General features: G+C 37.5%; 1 protein-coding gene across 1 annotated transcript in view; it reads right to left on the bottom strand.

The window, feature by feature from the left end:
* Nucleotides 1–14774, bottom strand: part of DNAJC13 (DnaJ (Hsp40) homolog, subfamily C, member 13) — a 46585-nt gene extending 31811 nt beyond the window's left edge. Inside the window, exons 1-17 of the mRNA XM_010184236.1 lie at nt 14697–14774; nt 10851–10926; nt 10181–10330; nt 9797–9838; nt 8361–8561; nt 7059–7265; nt 6877–6972; nt 6634–6725; nt 5677–5843; nt 5497–5576; nt 5248–5417; nt 4691–4790; nt 4347–4454; nt 3626–3781; nt 2826–2882; nt 1446–1567; nt 31–106 (exon numbers count right to left, since the gene is read on the bottom strand). Coding sequence (XP_010182538.1) covers nt 31–106; nt 1446–1567; nt 2826–2882; nt 3626–3781; nt 4347–4454; nt 4691–4790; nt 5248–5417; nt 5497–5576; nt 5677–5843; nt 6634–6725; nt 6877–6972; nt 7059–7265; nt 8361–8561; nt 9797–9838; nt 10181–10330; nt 10851–10926; nt 14697–14764 — 1968 coding nt within the window. The 5' untranslated portion in view covers nt 14765–14774. The remainder of the gene's footprint in view (nt 1–30; nt 107–1445; nt 1568–2825; nt 2883–3625; nt 3782–4346; nt 4455–4690; nt 4791–5247; nt 5418–5496; nt 5577–5676; nt 5844–6633; nt 6726–6876; nt 6973–7058; nt 7266–8360; nt 8562–9796; nt 9839–10180; nt 10331–10850; nt 10927–14696) is intronic.
* Between the last annotated feature and the right edge of the window lie 1056 nt (nt 14775–15830).

Raw genomic sequence — 15830 nt, 5'->3', positions numbered from 1 at the left:
TTCCCTACTCTACATCCCATTTTTACTCACCAAAATACGTTTCAACAAGTTCATAGCAGTTTTGTTCTCAGCTGTCCAGAGGCCAACCAAATGTCTACTTAACTGCCTGAAAAAAGCCATTGAAATTAAACTGCAAGTTAGTATTTCAAACAGATTTTTAAACCACTGAACTGACACCCTTACCATGCTGGTGAAATGAAAATGAGCAAGAGCTTCATGCTCTTGAGTGCATAAGAGCACAAAGCATTGTTCCAGTTTAAGTATATGCTTAGCATGCTTTAAAGTGTTGCCTTTGAGAAGTTCCAGTGAAGTTAGTGGAACAGTAGCAGCACATGCTTTTTGATCTAGACCTCAAAAGAACACTTGAGCAATAGAGCAGAAGTCAAACATCTAATGACCAAGTGTAAATTTATCCAGTCAATCTTAAATTACAGTTAAAGTTATGAGCCTAGATGCCATCAAGAACTGTTAACTGCTCTACTTGAAGCTCTTAATACCAGTTATTGGTCAGGAAAGTGGTTTTGGGAGCCTGTTTTCTATGCCAACTGACACCTTCTGCCAACATTTGTCACTAGGGTTCTACTGCACTGAAATGAAGCGTTCCTTACAAGCAAATTGTAAGTAGTAGCTCCAAACACAACTATTACAACAGAAGGTTTCATAGTGGCTCTTTTCCTGAATGACATACAGTGGCTACAAGATCCACTTGTCACTACATTGCTTAGCAACTCCAAGTGCTTAAGGACGTACAGTTAAAACACCTAGAATCTTGTATTTGGTGAAAATAATTGAATTATCACTCATCCTCCTCAGCATACTCTCAGGCCCAGTCTCAGAGCTCATAAGTTCTACTAAGTGCTGAATTCACAGCATAATTTGTTTGAGGACACTTCTCTCTCAGATGGGATGTGTGACCCTAACTGCATGCAAGATGGCAGAGGTGTGCACACCACAATTTATACAACTGTATAAATAAGCTAAATGCAAGTTTTTGTTTGTTTGTTTTTGAAAACCAAAACTTGAGCCTTTAATAAGTAACCAACCTACATCTCATTTTGGGGGGGGGGGGGGAAAAAAAGAATCAGAGGTTTATTTAAAAAAAATATCAGAGGTTTATTTTAAAAAAAAGAATCAGAGGTTTATTTTAAAAAAAAGAATCAGAGGTTTATTTAAAAAAAAGAATCAGAGGTTTATTTAAAAAAAAGAATCAGAGGTTTATTTAAAAAAAAGAATCAGAGGTTTATTAAAAAGAAAAAAAATCAGGTTTTTTTACGTGGCTGCAGTCTCAGCTGAAGCTTGCTCTACTCAAACACACCAGCTACTGAAGAAAATATTCCCCTAAAAAACTGCAAGTTTTCTTCCGTGACCTCCCAATGTTTCTAATATTAGCTAAGCCATTACTTAGACTTTTTAAACATAATATATATCAAGTGAGACTGACATACCTATTTGTAAGCATCCTCTGATCTGTGCTTATTGTAAACATAGCAGTGTGCAAGTGACGAGGTAAGGCACCTTCACTGAGGGCAAGATCTTGCATTTTGGTAGCAATCTCTTTGTCTCCTTCCTTTGGAAACAGGGCAAGATGATTACTAAAGAAAGAATCTTAGTTAAGCTGCTTTTATCTTAGTCTACAATTCCAAGGCCTTCTTGACCATCAAATTATGTCAACTAATTTCCAAAAGCTATAGTATGATGGACTTTAAGTGCAAGTTCTCAACAGCAACTAATCAAAGTTGTAGTAAAGCCATGGACCAGATAATTGGTTGTCATATCTATGAGGACAATAACTTAATAGGGTAAGATGAATGCCTTCCATCATAGATCAGGAGGTTGGCAGTACATTTGCAAGTTACAGTTGCAGTGTGGAAGTGGCAATTATGGTTAAACAAAGAATGACAGTCACATGTAATTACTTGTTGCTTGACTTTGGTGAACAGTAACCATTTAAGAATAACTGGTGCTGTTCAGTTTAGATAGTCACAAGGATAAGACTGTCACTCACTGAAGACATACTTGTTGCAATGAATAATTAAGAAGCCGCCTTCACTGCATTTTTACAAGCACCTGTCCCACTATGGTCCAAATGACAGAAGTTGTAATAAAGAGCATAGCAACTTTTAACTATCATTTTCAGGTGTACCAATGCAAGCCTGCATATTTATAATACCTCTATTTCAAGTGTTCATTCACTTCCATTCCAAGAAAGTACTAGATGTATTTCAGATGCATAAGCCATTGCGATACAATGAGGCACTAACTTTAGCCCTGAATTTCAACACAGGAAGTGTCGAGAGTCAGTTCGCAAGGTCACCCTGCAACAATCACGAGCAGCCCTTGAGAAGTATGGACTCGGCCCATACATCACGTGGTATGGAAACTAATGAAGCCAAATCATCTTTTGTTGAAGCAGAAAGAGCAAGAACAGAGGCTGACATCACTAGTCTGCTCTGGGACACTACTGCCTGCTAATCCCAGTCCCGTTCCATCTAGTAATGCATCCCAGGAAACATGGACTCTCCTTAAGACACCCTCTTTAACATGCACAGGTCTGGTGACTCTGACAACATTAACAGCCAAACTTTGACTGCAGTATGAAAACATGCAAGGCACTACCTAAAGCCCCAACCCACATGCCTTCCAACCCCCCAAGTGTAAGATAAAGCAAGTTGCTATACAAAACACAATTTAGTAGGTGTTCTGTTCCTCACCTTCCCCCCAAAAGAAGCTAACATAACAATCTTATAAATAGTAAGCAATTGTACTTCCAAAATACTCAATCCATATTTAATATGTTATCCCAGGTAACACTGATAAAATCTCACCTCTATTATTGCCTTCATTACCAAACCTGCTCCTTTCACAATTGCCATGGAAGGGTGCTAAAACAAAACAATGACAGAATAATTATCCAAGTGCAAAACTTGAAGATTAGATCATCTGAGATTCAGTTTCCTTCACTCATTATATGGTTGTTCTACCTCCAATTCTGGGCAAAAGTTAATCTTCCAGGTTTGTGAAAGCTAGCCCCAGGAAAAGTTCCTGTCCTATACCTTTAAACAAGAATTCCTCATGAAACTATCAAATGGAGTTCTTGGCACTGAACAGCAGTACGTACCAGAGAAGCTGGAATAGTGCTGAGGAAGCTGACAAGTTGACACTAACTAAGAAGCAGAAGAGCATCCTGTTTTAAACAGACAGCACTGACATATTAATTAAAAATCCTAGAATTTTTACAGGTTTACTACTGAAGAGGACGTAACTCTTGTCTTGTAACTTTTAACTCATTTACTGAGAATGAAAGAAAGAACGGCAGAATCTCCAAAGAGAGGAAGATCTGTGCATCTGCTGAATCTCGCTTAGCATTTAACTGGTATTCAAAATTGTTTCTAGAAGCAAGCCTTAGGTAGACTATTCTTCAACAATTTGGCATATCATTCACTATACAAAAACCACCTCAATCTGATATCTGAAGGTAAAGCAAGACTAAACTCACCAAGGTAGAAAGAGTTCTGACACATTAACCAGCTGCACAGTAGACAAATGTGTCTTTCAGGAGAACAAGAAAAAGTTCATGTTCACTGACTACCTAAGGCCTTTGATAATAATAAATGTGAAATCTTACCTGAAAGAGCTTAAATAGTGTTCTTCCATTAGATGCCACCATTTCCAACAACATGTCAAACTGCTGCCCCTCAGTAGTCTCACTATATGGAGCACACAGGGCAAATGTCAGGAAGTCCAGAAGCGAACTAATTACTAGGGCACCTGTCCCATGATCCTGAAATTAGCAAGACATGTATGTAATACAGATACAGCATTTCTCCCCTGTCCAAGAGTACTCATGGAAGTTTTATTCAGTAGTCATGATACTGAAGGTGTTCTTCCCTGTCATACCATTAAATAGTCTGCAAACAAAAACCAGAAGTTTAAAATCTGCCATTACTCCAAGTATGGTAATACTCCAGTAAAGTACTGGCTCTTGGAGCATACCTGACACTCATGACCTCATATAGTGATATGCTGCCAATTACCTTTTCTAGTTATAATCCCATAAGGATGTACCAGTTTACACTATCCTTTTCATTAAAGGGAACACCCAATTTCCATATTAAATATGCAAATATTTGTTACATCACACAAGTTCTGCAGTACAGACAACTACATCCTAACCTGTTGAGATCCAAACCCACTTAGAACAAGCTTCATAGATACATAGCTGTATCTTCTGTACTTCAACTGCAGGTACAAATACATTCAAAGATATACCCAAGTATGACAGAAGTGTTTTCATAGCAATTAAGAAAGGCACTTAAAAGGAGTTCTGTTTTCAAAATTTGACTTACCACATGGGAATTGAATTTCTCTAGTAGATTTTCTAGAAACTTCTTTGAAGAAAGAAGAGAAGCTTTGTTCAGCTGCTCCTGCCTCAAGTCATAGTCATCATGCATGGGCTATAAAAAAAAAAATAAAAATCACTATGCAGTCACATTTCAACCCTCAGTTCTTAACAGTTGTAGTCCAAAAGCCACACTGAGCCCATAAGAAGCACACAAAATGAAATCACTGTACCACAAGTTATTTCCTATTAGAGCACACTGCAAGCTGAAGGACAGTCCTATTTTTACATCTTTCAGTAGACTGAAGTTCACACATTCCAAAGTGAAAGAATCTGCAATTTAATACTTACACACATAAGAGCACAAAGCATGTCAATAGAGGCATGGGTTACTCCATCATTGTTCCTTTTGAGGGCTTTCACAACCTTCACTCCTAACCGTTCTCGAAATCTTTTTGAAAGGAAAGCAAAAATCACAGAGATTAGAGAGAAAAGAGAAATCTCTACTTACTGTACAAGTTAATTTCCTAACAACAAGTTCTGTCTTGCATTGAAATGAAGATAGCAATGGCATCAACATACTTTAAGAATGAAGAACTCCCTACTTCAAGGACAGGTGAAGGTACATTTTAGAAGTTTTTCTATTAGGAAAAACATTAAACCATATTTGACTCAAGGCAAGGAGTATTTAGCAAAGAATCAGTTTTACATACTAATGATCATTTAGGATTCTCAATTTACATTAAAGCTTGATGACAGCCTCATACTACTGGAAGCAATCGTGCACAGAGCCTTCCAGTCTTTTTCAGAAGCAAGGCTTAACTCAATTCTCAGTTTTAAAAATAAGACATCAAAACAAGAACTGTCTTCACCTACTACTTCCAACCTTGGAGAGATTTCTTACTTACTTTGGAAGCTGAGTAAAGGCAAGGAAGCCTGCTTTTGAAGCCACTAGTCGCCTTACTGCTTGGAATTGGCTTTCAAGCTCTGCATTAGATGCTGCAATATCTCCCTCTTGTGAGAGCAATGCTGTTATAGCATTGTTAATGAGTTTTTCCTTGTTTTCCGAGAACAAACCCTAGTTCAGAAATAACAATTATTAATATCTTTATGCATTAACATCATCTTAAGAGGAGAGGCAGAGAATTTATTCTTACATCTTGTGTAACTGCATGTAGCACCCCACTGTAGGAAATGTTAGCATTGAACCTGAACACGGCATCTGCAAAGTTACCATCTGGAAGAAGAAATAAGAAAAGTTAAGTGCACAGCACTTGACTAAATACCTGGATACTTTAAAGAGCACTATAAAAGCCATGTAATAAGCATTTGCTTACTTGGAGGAGCAGCCAAAAACCTCAGATGAAGGCTCTCTACTTCTTCATCTACAGGCATACTGAGTAATCCCCAACGCTGTCCTTTATGTGTGGAGGTCATTTTTACACAGACATCTCTGTTACCAGAAGCTCTTACTCCATCCAACAAGCTAGCCAGAAGAGAATCTCTGGGTTGTAAGAAAGACACACAATTTAGATCAGAAGAGTGATGCTGAAGAACAGAGTTATAAGAAAAATAGGAAAAAATACCAATCAAGCACAGAATGAAAGGCAGCAATACTTTGAATCTCTTAGTAACACCGGTGCTAAGAACTACACCTCTGGAAGAAGTCACTAACTTTCAAGTGTTCCTTTATTCACTGTAAGGACAGAGCTGTCTTACACCAAGTAGAGCCAGCTGCTGCCTTTCACTAAAAGGATCAACTCCAGATTATCTGTTAATGAGTTACACATGTTGTGAGCCATTCATCCCTGTGCTTTCTGCAAAACCTTACTTAGCAGGATTAGACTGCATTACAGCTGCACCCAGGGACTCTTCTGTTGGCTGTTTTAAATATAATCAACTAAGACCATTTCAAGCAGACAGCTCAAGGGTTTACAACCTTCACATTTCCTTACCACTTAAATTGTGCTTTCTGTCCTCCTCTCAGATAGACTGCTTTAACCAAGTGCAACATACACTGAACAGCATTCCTTATGAGAAACATACTGTCTCTTAACTGTCCAACAGCTTACATGATCATCAGAAAACTTCTGGAGAGATTTAATTAAAGTTGGGATGAAGGTAAAGGGGAGAGATTCAGATCCTGTAAATCTTGATTTGTAAGGGGCAGACCACTAAAATAGCAAGGCTTTGAGTTAACACTTCCAAGGGTCAGTACAATGGACATTGAGAAACCAGAAGTGCTACAGGGGCAGCTACCATTTGAATTTACAACCCACAGGAGCTCCAGTTACCTTTCTGTTGAAGAGTATTTTCGAATTTGTCCTTTGATAAATTCAATGGTAAAAAGCTGAGGGTTTTCACAGTCACATACTATCGCAAATACCTAAAAATAAGAGATAAGGATCACATTCACGAAGCAGTATTATCTATCTACTGTATGTATTGAGGCCATCCTACATATACTATCAAACTCCTACTATTACCACTTTTTAGAGCTTCTATTTGAGGTGCTACTGAAAAAGTTTGCCTCTTACCTCGCCTAAAGGTTTCAAAGTTGCAATGTTATAAGTAGCTGGATCCCGTTCAACTAAGCAAGCTTCTGTAAGAGCCAGTACTCTTTTCACAGGTTCCTTAAAAACCAAAAACCAAGCCATGTTAGGAAAAAGAATTCTTAGCACCTAAGAACCACCAAGTAAGTTCAGTTTGATATCCTTACCAAATGTCTAGGTGTTATTTTTTGAACAACAAACTCTGCTAAAGATGTTACAGATTCATCATTGCTGTATTTTCCAAAGCGAAGATTCAAGTATTGCTCAAATTCTAGGGATTCTTTTCTTATCCGCAGAGAGATACCTATGAAGTTGCCAGCATGCTCTATTGCACTTTTGATAATTTCCTCCCTCTGCTCAGATGCAAATAGATGCTGCAAGTTTTGACAAGGAAAAAAAAAACCAACAAAACAGGTGAAAAATATGGCATAGCTCAAGAAATCAGTGCCATAAATAATCATCCCCACTATATACTTAACAGCAGAGAACCTTCCCAGCAGCTATGCTTGCTTTTGCTAAGTGTACAGTATAAGGAGAAAAGGTATTTATTACACAAGAGATCAACTATTAAGCATACATTTCCCTTTTAAAAAAAAAAATCTATAGCAGCTATTCCTAAAGGATACTCTACTACACATTAGCTTGCCATTAAAGTAAAGGCATCTGCATGACCTGTCTGTCCACATTTGGCAACAGATCCTGACAGCCTGGCAGGAATGATGAACCAGAGAATCACAGTGGTAGCCCCAGATGCTACACAGCCTTGCCAGGCAAGGTTAGGGCAGCTCTAAAGGATCAACGATATCTTCCTGATTAAATGCCAGATGCAAGCACCCTGCGGTACAAAAGATGTGGAAACCCTGATCTAGAGAGCAGAGTTTCATTTTCTTAGTAGTGACTGAGGTAGCTATATTTACATTAAGAATTATGAATTAGTTCTTAAAAGTTCCATTTCACCTGCTTGCTGTATAAACACAGAAACCCTTTAAAGATTTTTGAAACCAACATTACACTGCAGTATTTCTCAAGCAAAACTGCTGAATATCAGAGCACAGGCCTAAAAAGAAAGTATCACCACTGATTGATTTGTTTCTGAGAAGAACCCTTTCGTCAGTTAGGTAGATTAGTAACACTGCCTGTCACTTCTGTAACTTTGAGACACACCAGGAAACTCCACATCCACATGGCATTCATATTCACTCTCCAAATAGAATTAACTAGATATTTTACACTCTGTAGTTTTTAACCATCCAATAAACAAAAAAAAAAAACCACACATTGCTCTCAAATGTTTTATTTTATTTCCTGTGGAAAAGAGATTTTAAAGCCTGTCCACAAACCCTGAGGCTCCACAGCTGGGTCCTAAAGACACATACTTGTATGCTCAAATTACATTGAAGCTTCATTATTAAATACGCAGCTGTAAACATGCTAAGCACCATACCAAGATGTTTTATTTTAGTACTTACCAATCTACTAAATCCTCCATAGAGGATACAGAAGCCTCCCTGATAGCCAGCAATATCAACAAAACCTTCAATGTTTCTGTAGTCATAGGAGCACAGGACTTTATTTGTTGCAGGATCAATTTGGTCAATACCGCCAGGAGTCACCTCCAGAACCACAGATTTCCTTGTATCACTCCAGTGATGCTTATAGCAGTTATACCTCTGGAGAGAGAGCTACTTTTAGACATCTACATACACACTCCTTTACTACACAGCAATAGCTCTTTTCCAATCTTGTAAGCAGCGTGGGTGTAAAGTTAAAAAAATTATATCATTTCTCTTAATGCTCTTACCTATGTAAACACTATGAATCAAATGAAAGTGGCTATCTACTGACAAGGAAGCCACAGCTTAAACAATGCATTTTGAAGAGAGAACAGCAAACCCAAACCAGCTGCCCCAAAAGGGAGTAAGTTTCTCTTGCTGCAGAAGGTGGCCCTCTCACAGGCTATGTGCACTGTGGTTAGACAAGGAAACAGCTGTTCCACCAGCTGCTGTTATTCAGCTAATCAAGACTAAATTAAACATATCTCTATAGTGCAAGTTTTTCATCTCCTGCAGTCATATTCCATTACAAATACAGACTTGAAATAAACAGAAGTTAGCTGTCTGTTCTAAACTAAGACAAAGGGGACTCCCATATTTCAGTAGTGTTTCTACACTCATCACTGAAGATTTAGTCTATGCAATGCTTTAAGTTAAAGTGCTACCTTCTGTGACCAAAAGACAAAGATTCATTAAGGAGCAATTCTAGTTTTAATCTGGCCTACATATATCCTCCTAGGAAACAATATTTCTACATCAAGTGTTCGGGATGTTATGCAGAAAACTATTTAGAGTTAGAAAGTAAAATGCTGGAAGTAGTAAAACACTGATTAATTAATCAAAGCTTATGTTTTTCTTCTTCCTTCACTCCAAATAAGAGCTCCACATGGCAAAGCCCTTTAATTCTGCAGCACCACTCAAGAGTTTTTAAGGGTACCACCATAAGGATCAGGGTAAGTGGAGAGGCAGTGCATACAGCACAAGCATAACACAATCATAAAATACCAGGTTGGAAGGGACCACAAGGATCATCTAGCCCAACCTTTCAAGGTAAAAGTATAGTTTAAATGAGATGAGTCAGCATCCTGTCAAGCTGACTCCTAAAACTGACCAATGTAAGAGGAATCCACCACTTCCCCTGGGAGATAATTCCAATATCTAATTGATTTCATGGTAAAAAGTTTTCTTCTGGAGTTCAATCAGAATCTTCCCAGAAGCAACTTGTGTCCATTACCACTTGTCTCTTTCTTCCATGTGACTCCTTATGAAAGGGACAAACATGCATGAACACAGTAGAAGCCTTCAGATAATTTCATTAAATTGCTCATGATCCAGACAAGCCAGACACTTACCCGTCCTGTGATTTTTCCTTCTGAGAAGTCTGTCCTGAATCTCTGTTTTTAAAAAAGTTAAATATGAATGAATGCAAATATGATAGCAAATCTATTCAGCAAGTCTACCTGTAAGCTGATGGTGTTTCAAGGGACTTGAGCCTCCTTGAAGTCTCACCATTCCACTGCAGTTTAATATATTCTGTATTTGTATTACTTGCTATTTAAGAATAATGCACTGGTTGCTGCAACTGACACCAAATCAAATACATTAATAGGACAGCTCAAAAGAACTTGTTTTCCTACCTTTCATGCAAGGAAAGAAAGCATAGTAAGCTACCACAAATGGTAATGATAACCAAGTACTTACTGCTTGCTTGAAGGGGGAAAAAAAAAAAATCTTACCAGTGCCTCTGTAAGGAGTTCTGTTCTGTGTTCTGTGGAAAACTTAAGAGTTTCAGACTTTTTTCCACTCCCTTTGCGAAAAGTAAGACTAAATTCTGTTCCTTGTCCTTTTCCAACAGGAGAAATACCACAGATATCTCCATAAGGCCACTAGACAATTGAAAGTAATTAGATTATACTGTAAGTAATTTTAAACCTACACCTCCTCCACTTAAAAACCCCTAGTACCTATAACAACTGTATACAACCTATGACAAAGTTGCTGTAATGAGACAATAGACATGCTACATGACAGCTTTAGCTTGAGCTTCCTATCTGATACTCCGCAAAGTAAGCAAGAGTCCTGACTCCCTTGAGGGACATTGTCTTACAGTGATCAAACTTACCCCAGTTCATTCAGAACAGCACACCCAAAAAGCAAACTACTACTTACTGGCCAATAAAGAAAAATTGTCTCAAAGTATAAGAACCACTGGATATTTGTAGAGTTAGTGAAGGCAACACCGGTTTTCTGGTGTGTGTGCTTTTGCAGCAGCTGCTATACCTTCTGGTTTAGCTGAGATCTTGTCAGACTAGATAGTTTCTGAAGATTGAATGACACTATTCACTCTGGATGGTGAACATAAGTATGAAGTAACTCAAAATAGCCTTGTTCAAAAGTGATAGTTACCTGATTTGTAACTTCTAGCGTGTTGGGATTGTATGTGGTGATGGCATGGGTTCCAACTGAAAAGACTCGCTTATACCTAGAACATAGAAGAGAATTAGTTTCTCCAGAAGTCAAAGAAAAACCCTGTAGAATAGCAAAAAAAAATGTTAAGAAGCTATATACAAGTCAGTGTTAAAGTTAACAGTTTAACAAAGTTAATCAGTTTCCTAAGTTGTTAGTTTGCAGTTTACCTTTTTACGTTAAGCCCCTTTGTTCTATAATCCTAAAGGGGCAAACAATACTACTAAATATAATTCCTTATGTATATCTTTTCCTACATTACTGGCTAAGTCATAACTAAAGACTCTTGGAACTTGCACTGGAAGGTACTACCAGTTGCAATATGAAATAATCCAATTTACACATCTGGTCACAATACTGTAACAAGACAAACTGTTATTACGGTCAAGCCTAATTTTTTTCACCTTGAGGAAAACTAAGACTACTAAACTCAGAAAGACTCACATCACTGAAGCTATAGTTCAATAAACAGCTAGTCATTGTAGATTCATATCACAGATACATTAACTGTGCTTAAAGAACAGCTGTAGAAGGTAGTTGCTTGCATTTCAGGCATATCAAGAACAAGTGGCAGTGAGCTAAAGCTAAGAAATTCAGATGCATCAAATGCAAGATTGAAACCTTACCACAGTTTCATTTCCTAGAAATTCTTCACAGCATTTCTGGAACCAACTCTTTCATATAGAGACTTTTTACATATTTCAGAATCAGAAAGTTCTACAACATAACTAACCAGAGTTTGAAACAGTAGGTTATTACTAATCTCTTACTACTTGTACAAACTTCTTGTTCTAGGGTACTGCTATCTGGAAGCTGTCCTGCCCAGAAAGCAAGCCAAACCTGAACCAGAGCCATTTCTAGTAACTATTCTCTGACTGAAGAAACAGGATCTGAACATTAATGCCTTTCTTGAATTTGAACCAAATTAAAATATTTTAGATAGTTGTCCACATTAAAACTGTGTGGCAGTTTAAGCTTCAGTTCCGAGTAAACTGTGAGTTTGATATAGAAAGAACAGGATAGGATCAATCGGATAGCTGACTAATCTGGATTCATGCCATATTAGACACTGCATCAAGCAGCAGGTCATTTCCTCCCTCTTTCTCTACATTCTTGTGTTGCAGTCCCCTCTCTCTCACTTGCCAGGTCTGTAGCACAAGCCATCATTTTTGTTTAAGGTCAAACTTTGCATGTGCTTCAGATGCATTCAGAGCTGCTATATCACATTGTTTGACCTATCCTCCCTTCTCTGATAACAGCAAGGCCAAGAGTATCTGTCTGACACAGTCAATCTCAAATTTCATTCCCTACCATTTTTCATTATTCTTCAAACTGATGCAAGTTCAATCCATTACTGGCACAGAGAAGTTTATCTAAGAATTAAAGCAAGTGCTTATTTTCTTCAAAGCTTAGAAAAATCTGTAATACTGAACTGCCACCTTAGAGATGCTTCATCTATTTGAAAAACCTATTTGTTTTATCATGTAGTTGAATTTTCCTTAAAGTTTTCCTACCATTTTCTTCATCTCCTCTCCCTAGGCAAATTCAGAAGACTCAAGTCTTGCTGCACTAAGAGTCAGAAGTCAGTTCTTTTATGTGGCCTAAACATACTCTTGTCCAGAACTTCACTTTAAAACATGTAGAAAGTTATTTATACCTCCAGGCCTTCAAGACTTTACCATTAATTCTCTCTCAAACTACTTTGCAGTACAGTCTAATGCCAGGCTGTTTTGAGAGGAAGAATTTGAAGCAAATGTCTTTTTCCCAGTAAAAAGGCTACTGCCTATTCGATAGTTTCTACAAAGTACTGTGGAAGTCAGACATTACTTTTTATAATCAGGATAAACCTGGTAGACAAGTTTTATACCACCATACTCAAGAGAAAGACAATGTTCATTAATTTTACAGAACTACAGATTGACACTGGAGCAGCAGCATCTGTACTACTAGAAAATACTTTAACTGCCATACTCAGCAAAGTGACAAATCATAGGAATAGACAAAGTGATTCAGGCTTATTTAACACTACACATGAAGTTACTGCTTTTTTCTTATGTTATCCATAGATTATAATGAAAATGTATAACTGTGAACTAAGTGGACTTAAATATTCAAATATAAGCTTCCTAAAAGCTATATAAGCTTCTGTTACAACACAAGAGGCAACTACTCACTAAATACTCCTTTCCTCTTCATTATGTGAACAGTAAAGTGCCAGCGAGTTTTTAAACTAACCAACTGTTTTAGACTTAGTTTGAAGTTCTAAGACTTCAGTTTATCAGAATGCTACCACCAAAGTTCAAGGTCATACTATAACTTCAATAGCTTGCACGATGTATGAACAGACTCTTTCATGGAAGGCATTGGGCAAGAGAAGCAATTCAAGTTATATGCATATAATTTTCATCAAGTGGCTCAAATCATATGCACAATAAATTCACACATATGCCACAGGAATTTCAGAGGACGAGACCAGGTATCTTCTGTTAAGCAAAAAAAGATTGAGAGGGATAAACTGTTCTAATGTGCTACCCAAACATAGTAACTTATTACTACAGTTTATTTACCCATGCCTACACAAATACAAATGCATGCATCTTAATTCAGGTAAGACTCAATTTATACAAGCATTGGCTAGAATTCCAATGAGGTAAAACTAAATATTAAACCATATTTCAAGTCAATCAAGTATCTGTCTTGGCAGAGGAAAGATTTTGTCTTCAGACAGCTGCTCAGTCTACTCTGGACTCTGAACTACCCAGGGCTTTAATTTTTGCTGACAAAAAGGCATGGAGCACTTTGATTAGACACTGAAGCAATCTCATGGTTCCTCAAAGCACAACTGAGAAACATCTGTGGCTGCCACTCCTTGAAATCCCATCCTGCTTTCCTCCTCAGCATTCCCAAACTTTGATAGGAAGTAGTATCTGTCATCAGACAGACAAAAAAATAAAGCCAGTTTCAACTTACTGGTCAAACAGATTCAGACATCATCCCTCAGTATAATCTTTAGAATAAAGCAGTACTCATGCTCCTGAGGTGCAAACAATGTACCCTCTTTGTTCTGTAGATGTTTAGGTAGCAAGGAAAAATCCCAGTTTCACAGCACTACTATGCATGTGATAAGGAACAATGGGTAAGGATACTGAGGAAAGTCCTACGAAGCTTTAAGTAGTATGCATAACAGCTGAGTTTAAAGTATAACAAAATATAACATATAGCAGTTATGATAGTCTAGTGGATAGTTTCATTAGAAGTTCCCTCGCTTTTGCAGACAGAAGCATCACTGATTTTTAAATCCAAGACCCCCATTAGGGATGAAGTTTATTTCTAGTAACAGAAGTCTTCAAATAATCTCAGTTAGTAGTTTAACAGATAATCTATTACACAACATGTTAAGCATATGTGTGGACTAGTGACCCTCATCTGTTAAAGTACATAAGACATTACTCCTCCAAGAACCTGTCCTAAGAAAAAGGATTTCCACTTTAAAATCGGTGCTTTACATACCAAGTTCAAGAGACTCGGAAGCTGAGTAAGTCAGGTAGTCCATTTCAGAGATACCCTGAAGTGTGGGAACACACACAGAGGAAGGCTGAAATGCATTGTTTAAAAGCCAAATTGATTCTAGTGCAGCTACATTCAGTTCAGAGACTGAGCAGCAGGAGCCTTTAGTTCAATTTTCACCCATCAATACAGGAACCATGCAGTTAAATCCAGTAATGGAGAAGAGAAATGTCACGCAAAACATTTTAAAAAAGACATAACGAATTTTAAACTGCTTACTTCCCCCTCCATGAATGTTTTGTTGTGTAGAAACAAGCAAGATCTCTGTTTTCTCTAATTATATTCATTCTGTGCCAAGACCTGAAAACAAGAGAGACATCCTGTTAGTAGTCATGATTTTAATTTAAAACCAAAGATCACTAATCATCAATATGCTTCAAGACAAAGTTTCTAAACATTCAAGTCAATGCTTTATCAATTCCATACAAAAAATTAGGAATACTTATGTTTATCAAACAATGCATGACCTAAATTGCACATGTAGTTGAATATGAATTATTAGTTTCCCACTGATTTTGTTACACTACTTGCTCTTTAATGCTACTAGGTTACAGTAATTTATGCCCCATTATTTGGCATATTACTGCAATCACACTACTTTGCTGCATCTTTGAACATTTGGATTCAAGTGTATTTTATGTCATCTTCAAATTACTTAATTCCTGAAAATAGTGTAATATCCGAATTATTTGAGTGTCCTACGTCCGTAACTCCAGCTAAGCCAGATACCTACTGTGATTTAAAAAAAAAAAAAGGCAAGAAGAAATCTGGATAGATAGAACAGCTTATTTTCCAGCCTGAAATGGAATTTGATGTTGAGAAACTTACTTATTAGCCAAGCACTGCAATTAAAGAGCTGACTAAGTACCCTTCCTGTGTTGTAAAAGTTTAAGCAATCCCACCAACACCCCATATGCTTATTTTGCACATAAATACCTATTCCCCAATCACATGCAGAAATTCAGTGAAACTTGCCCAGATCATTGCTTTAGGAGCTGATAAATTCTAAGGAATGCTTCTGCACACTAAACTTTGTCTTCCATGATTGAAGCGGATGAATGTTGAGTACTTAGGAAATTAACCTCCCTTTTACTCAACTTTGCTGATATTACATATACAAGGCACTGAAGTGGACATACCCTGATTAAGTTGCAAGAGTAAAGTTGTCACTCTGTTTACAGCTACAGTATTAGGATTGTTTTTTTTAAAATGTGTCAAAACATGCTTCCCTGCTCTCGATTACAGACTGGTACTCTCAGGCTTGCATCATTAATGTGGTGGCATCCACAAAACATCATATGCCAAAGAAGCTAGTCTGCAAGAATTTGTATTCATAGCTCACCTGAAGCGACG

This window comes from Mesitornis unicolor, unplaced genomic scaffold (assembly GCF_000695765.1).
Source record: "Mesitornis unicolor isolate BGI_N332 unplaced genomic scaffold, ASM69576v1 scaffold18915, whole genome shotgun sequence".
Taxonomy (NCBI): Eukaryota; Metazoa; Chordata; class Aves; order Mesitornithiformes; family Mesitornithidae; genus Mesitornis; species Mesitornis unicolor.
Note: the sequence above shows the minus strand (reverse complement) of the source record. Positions and strands in the feature narration are given on the sequence as shown.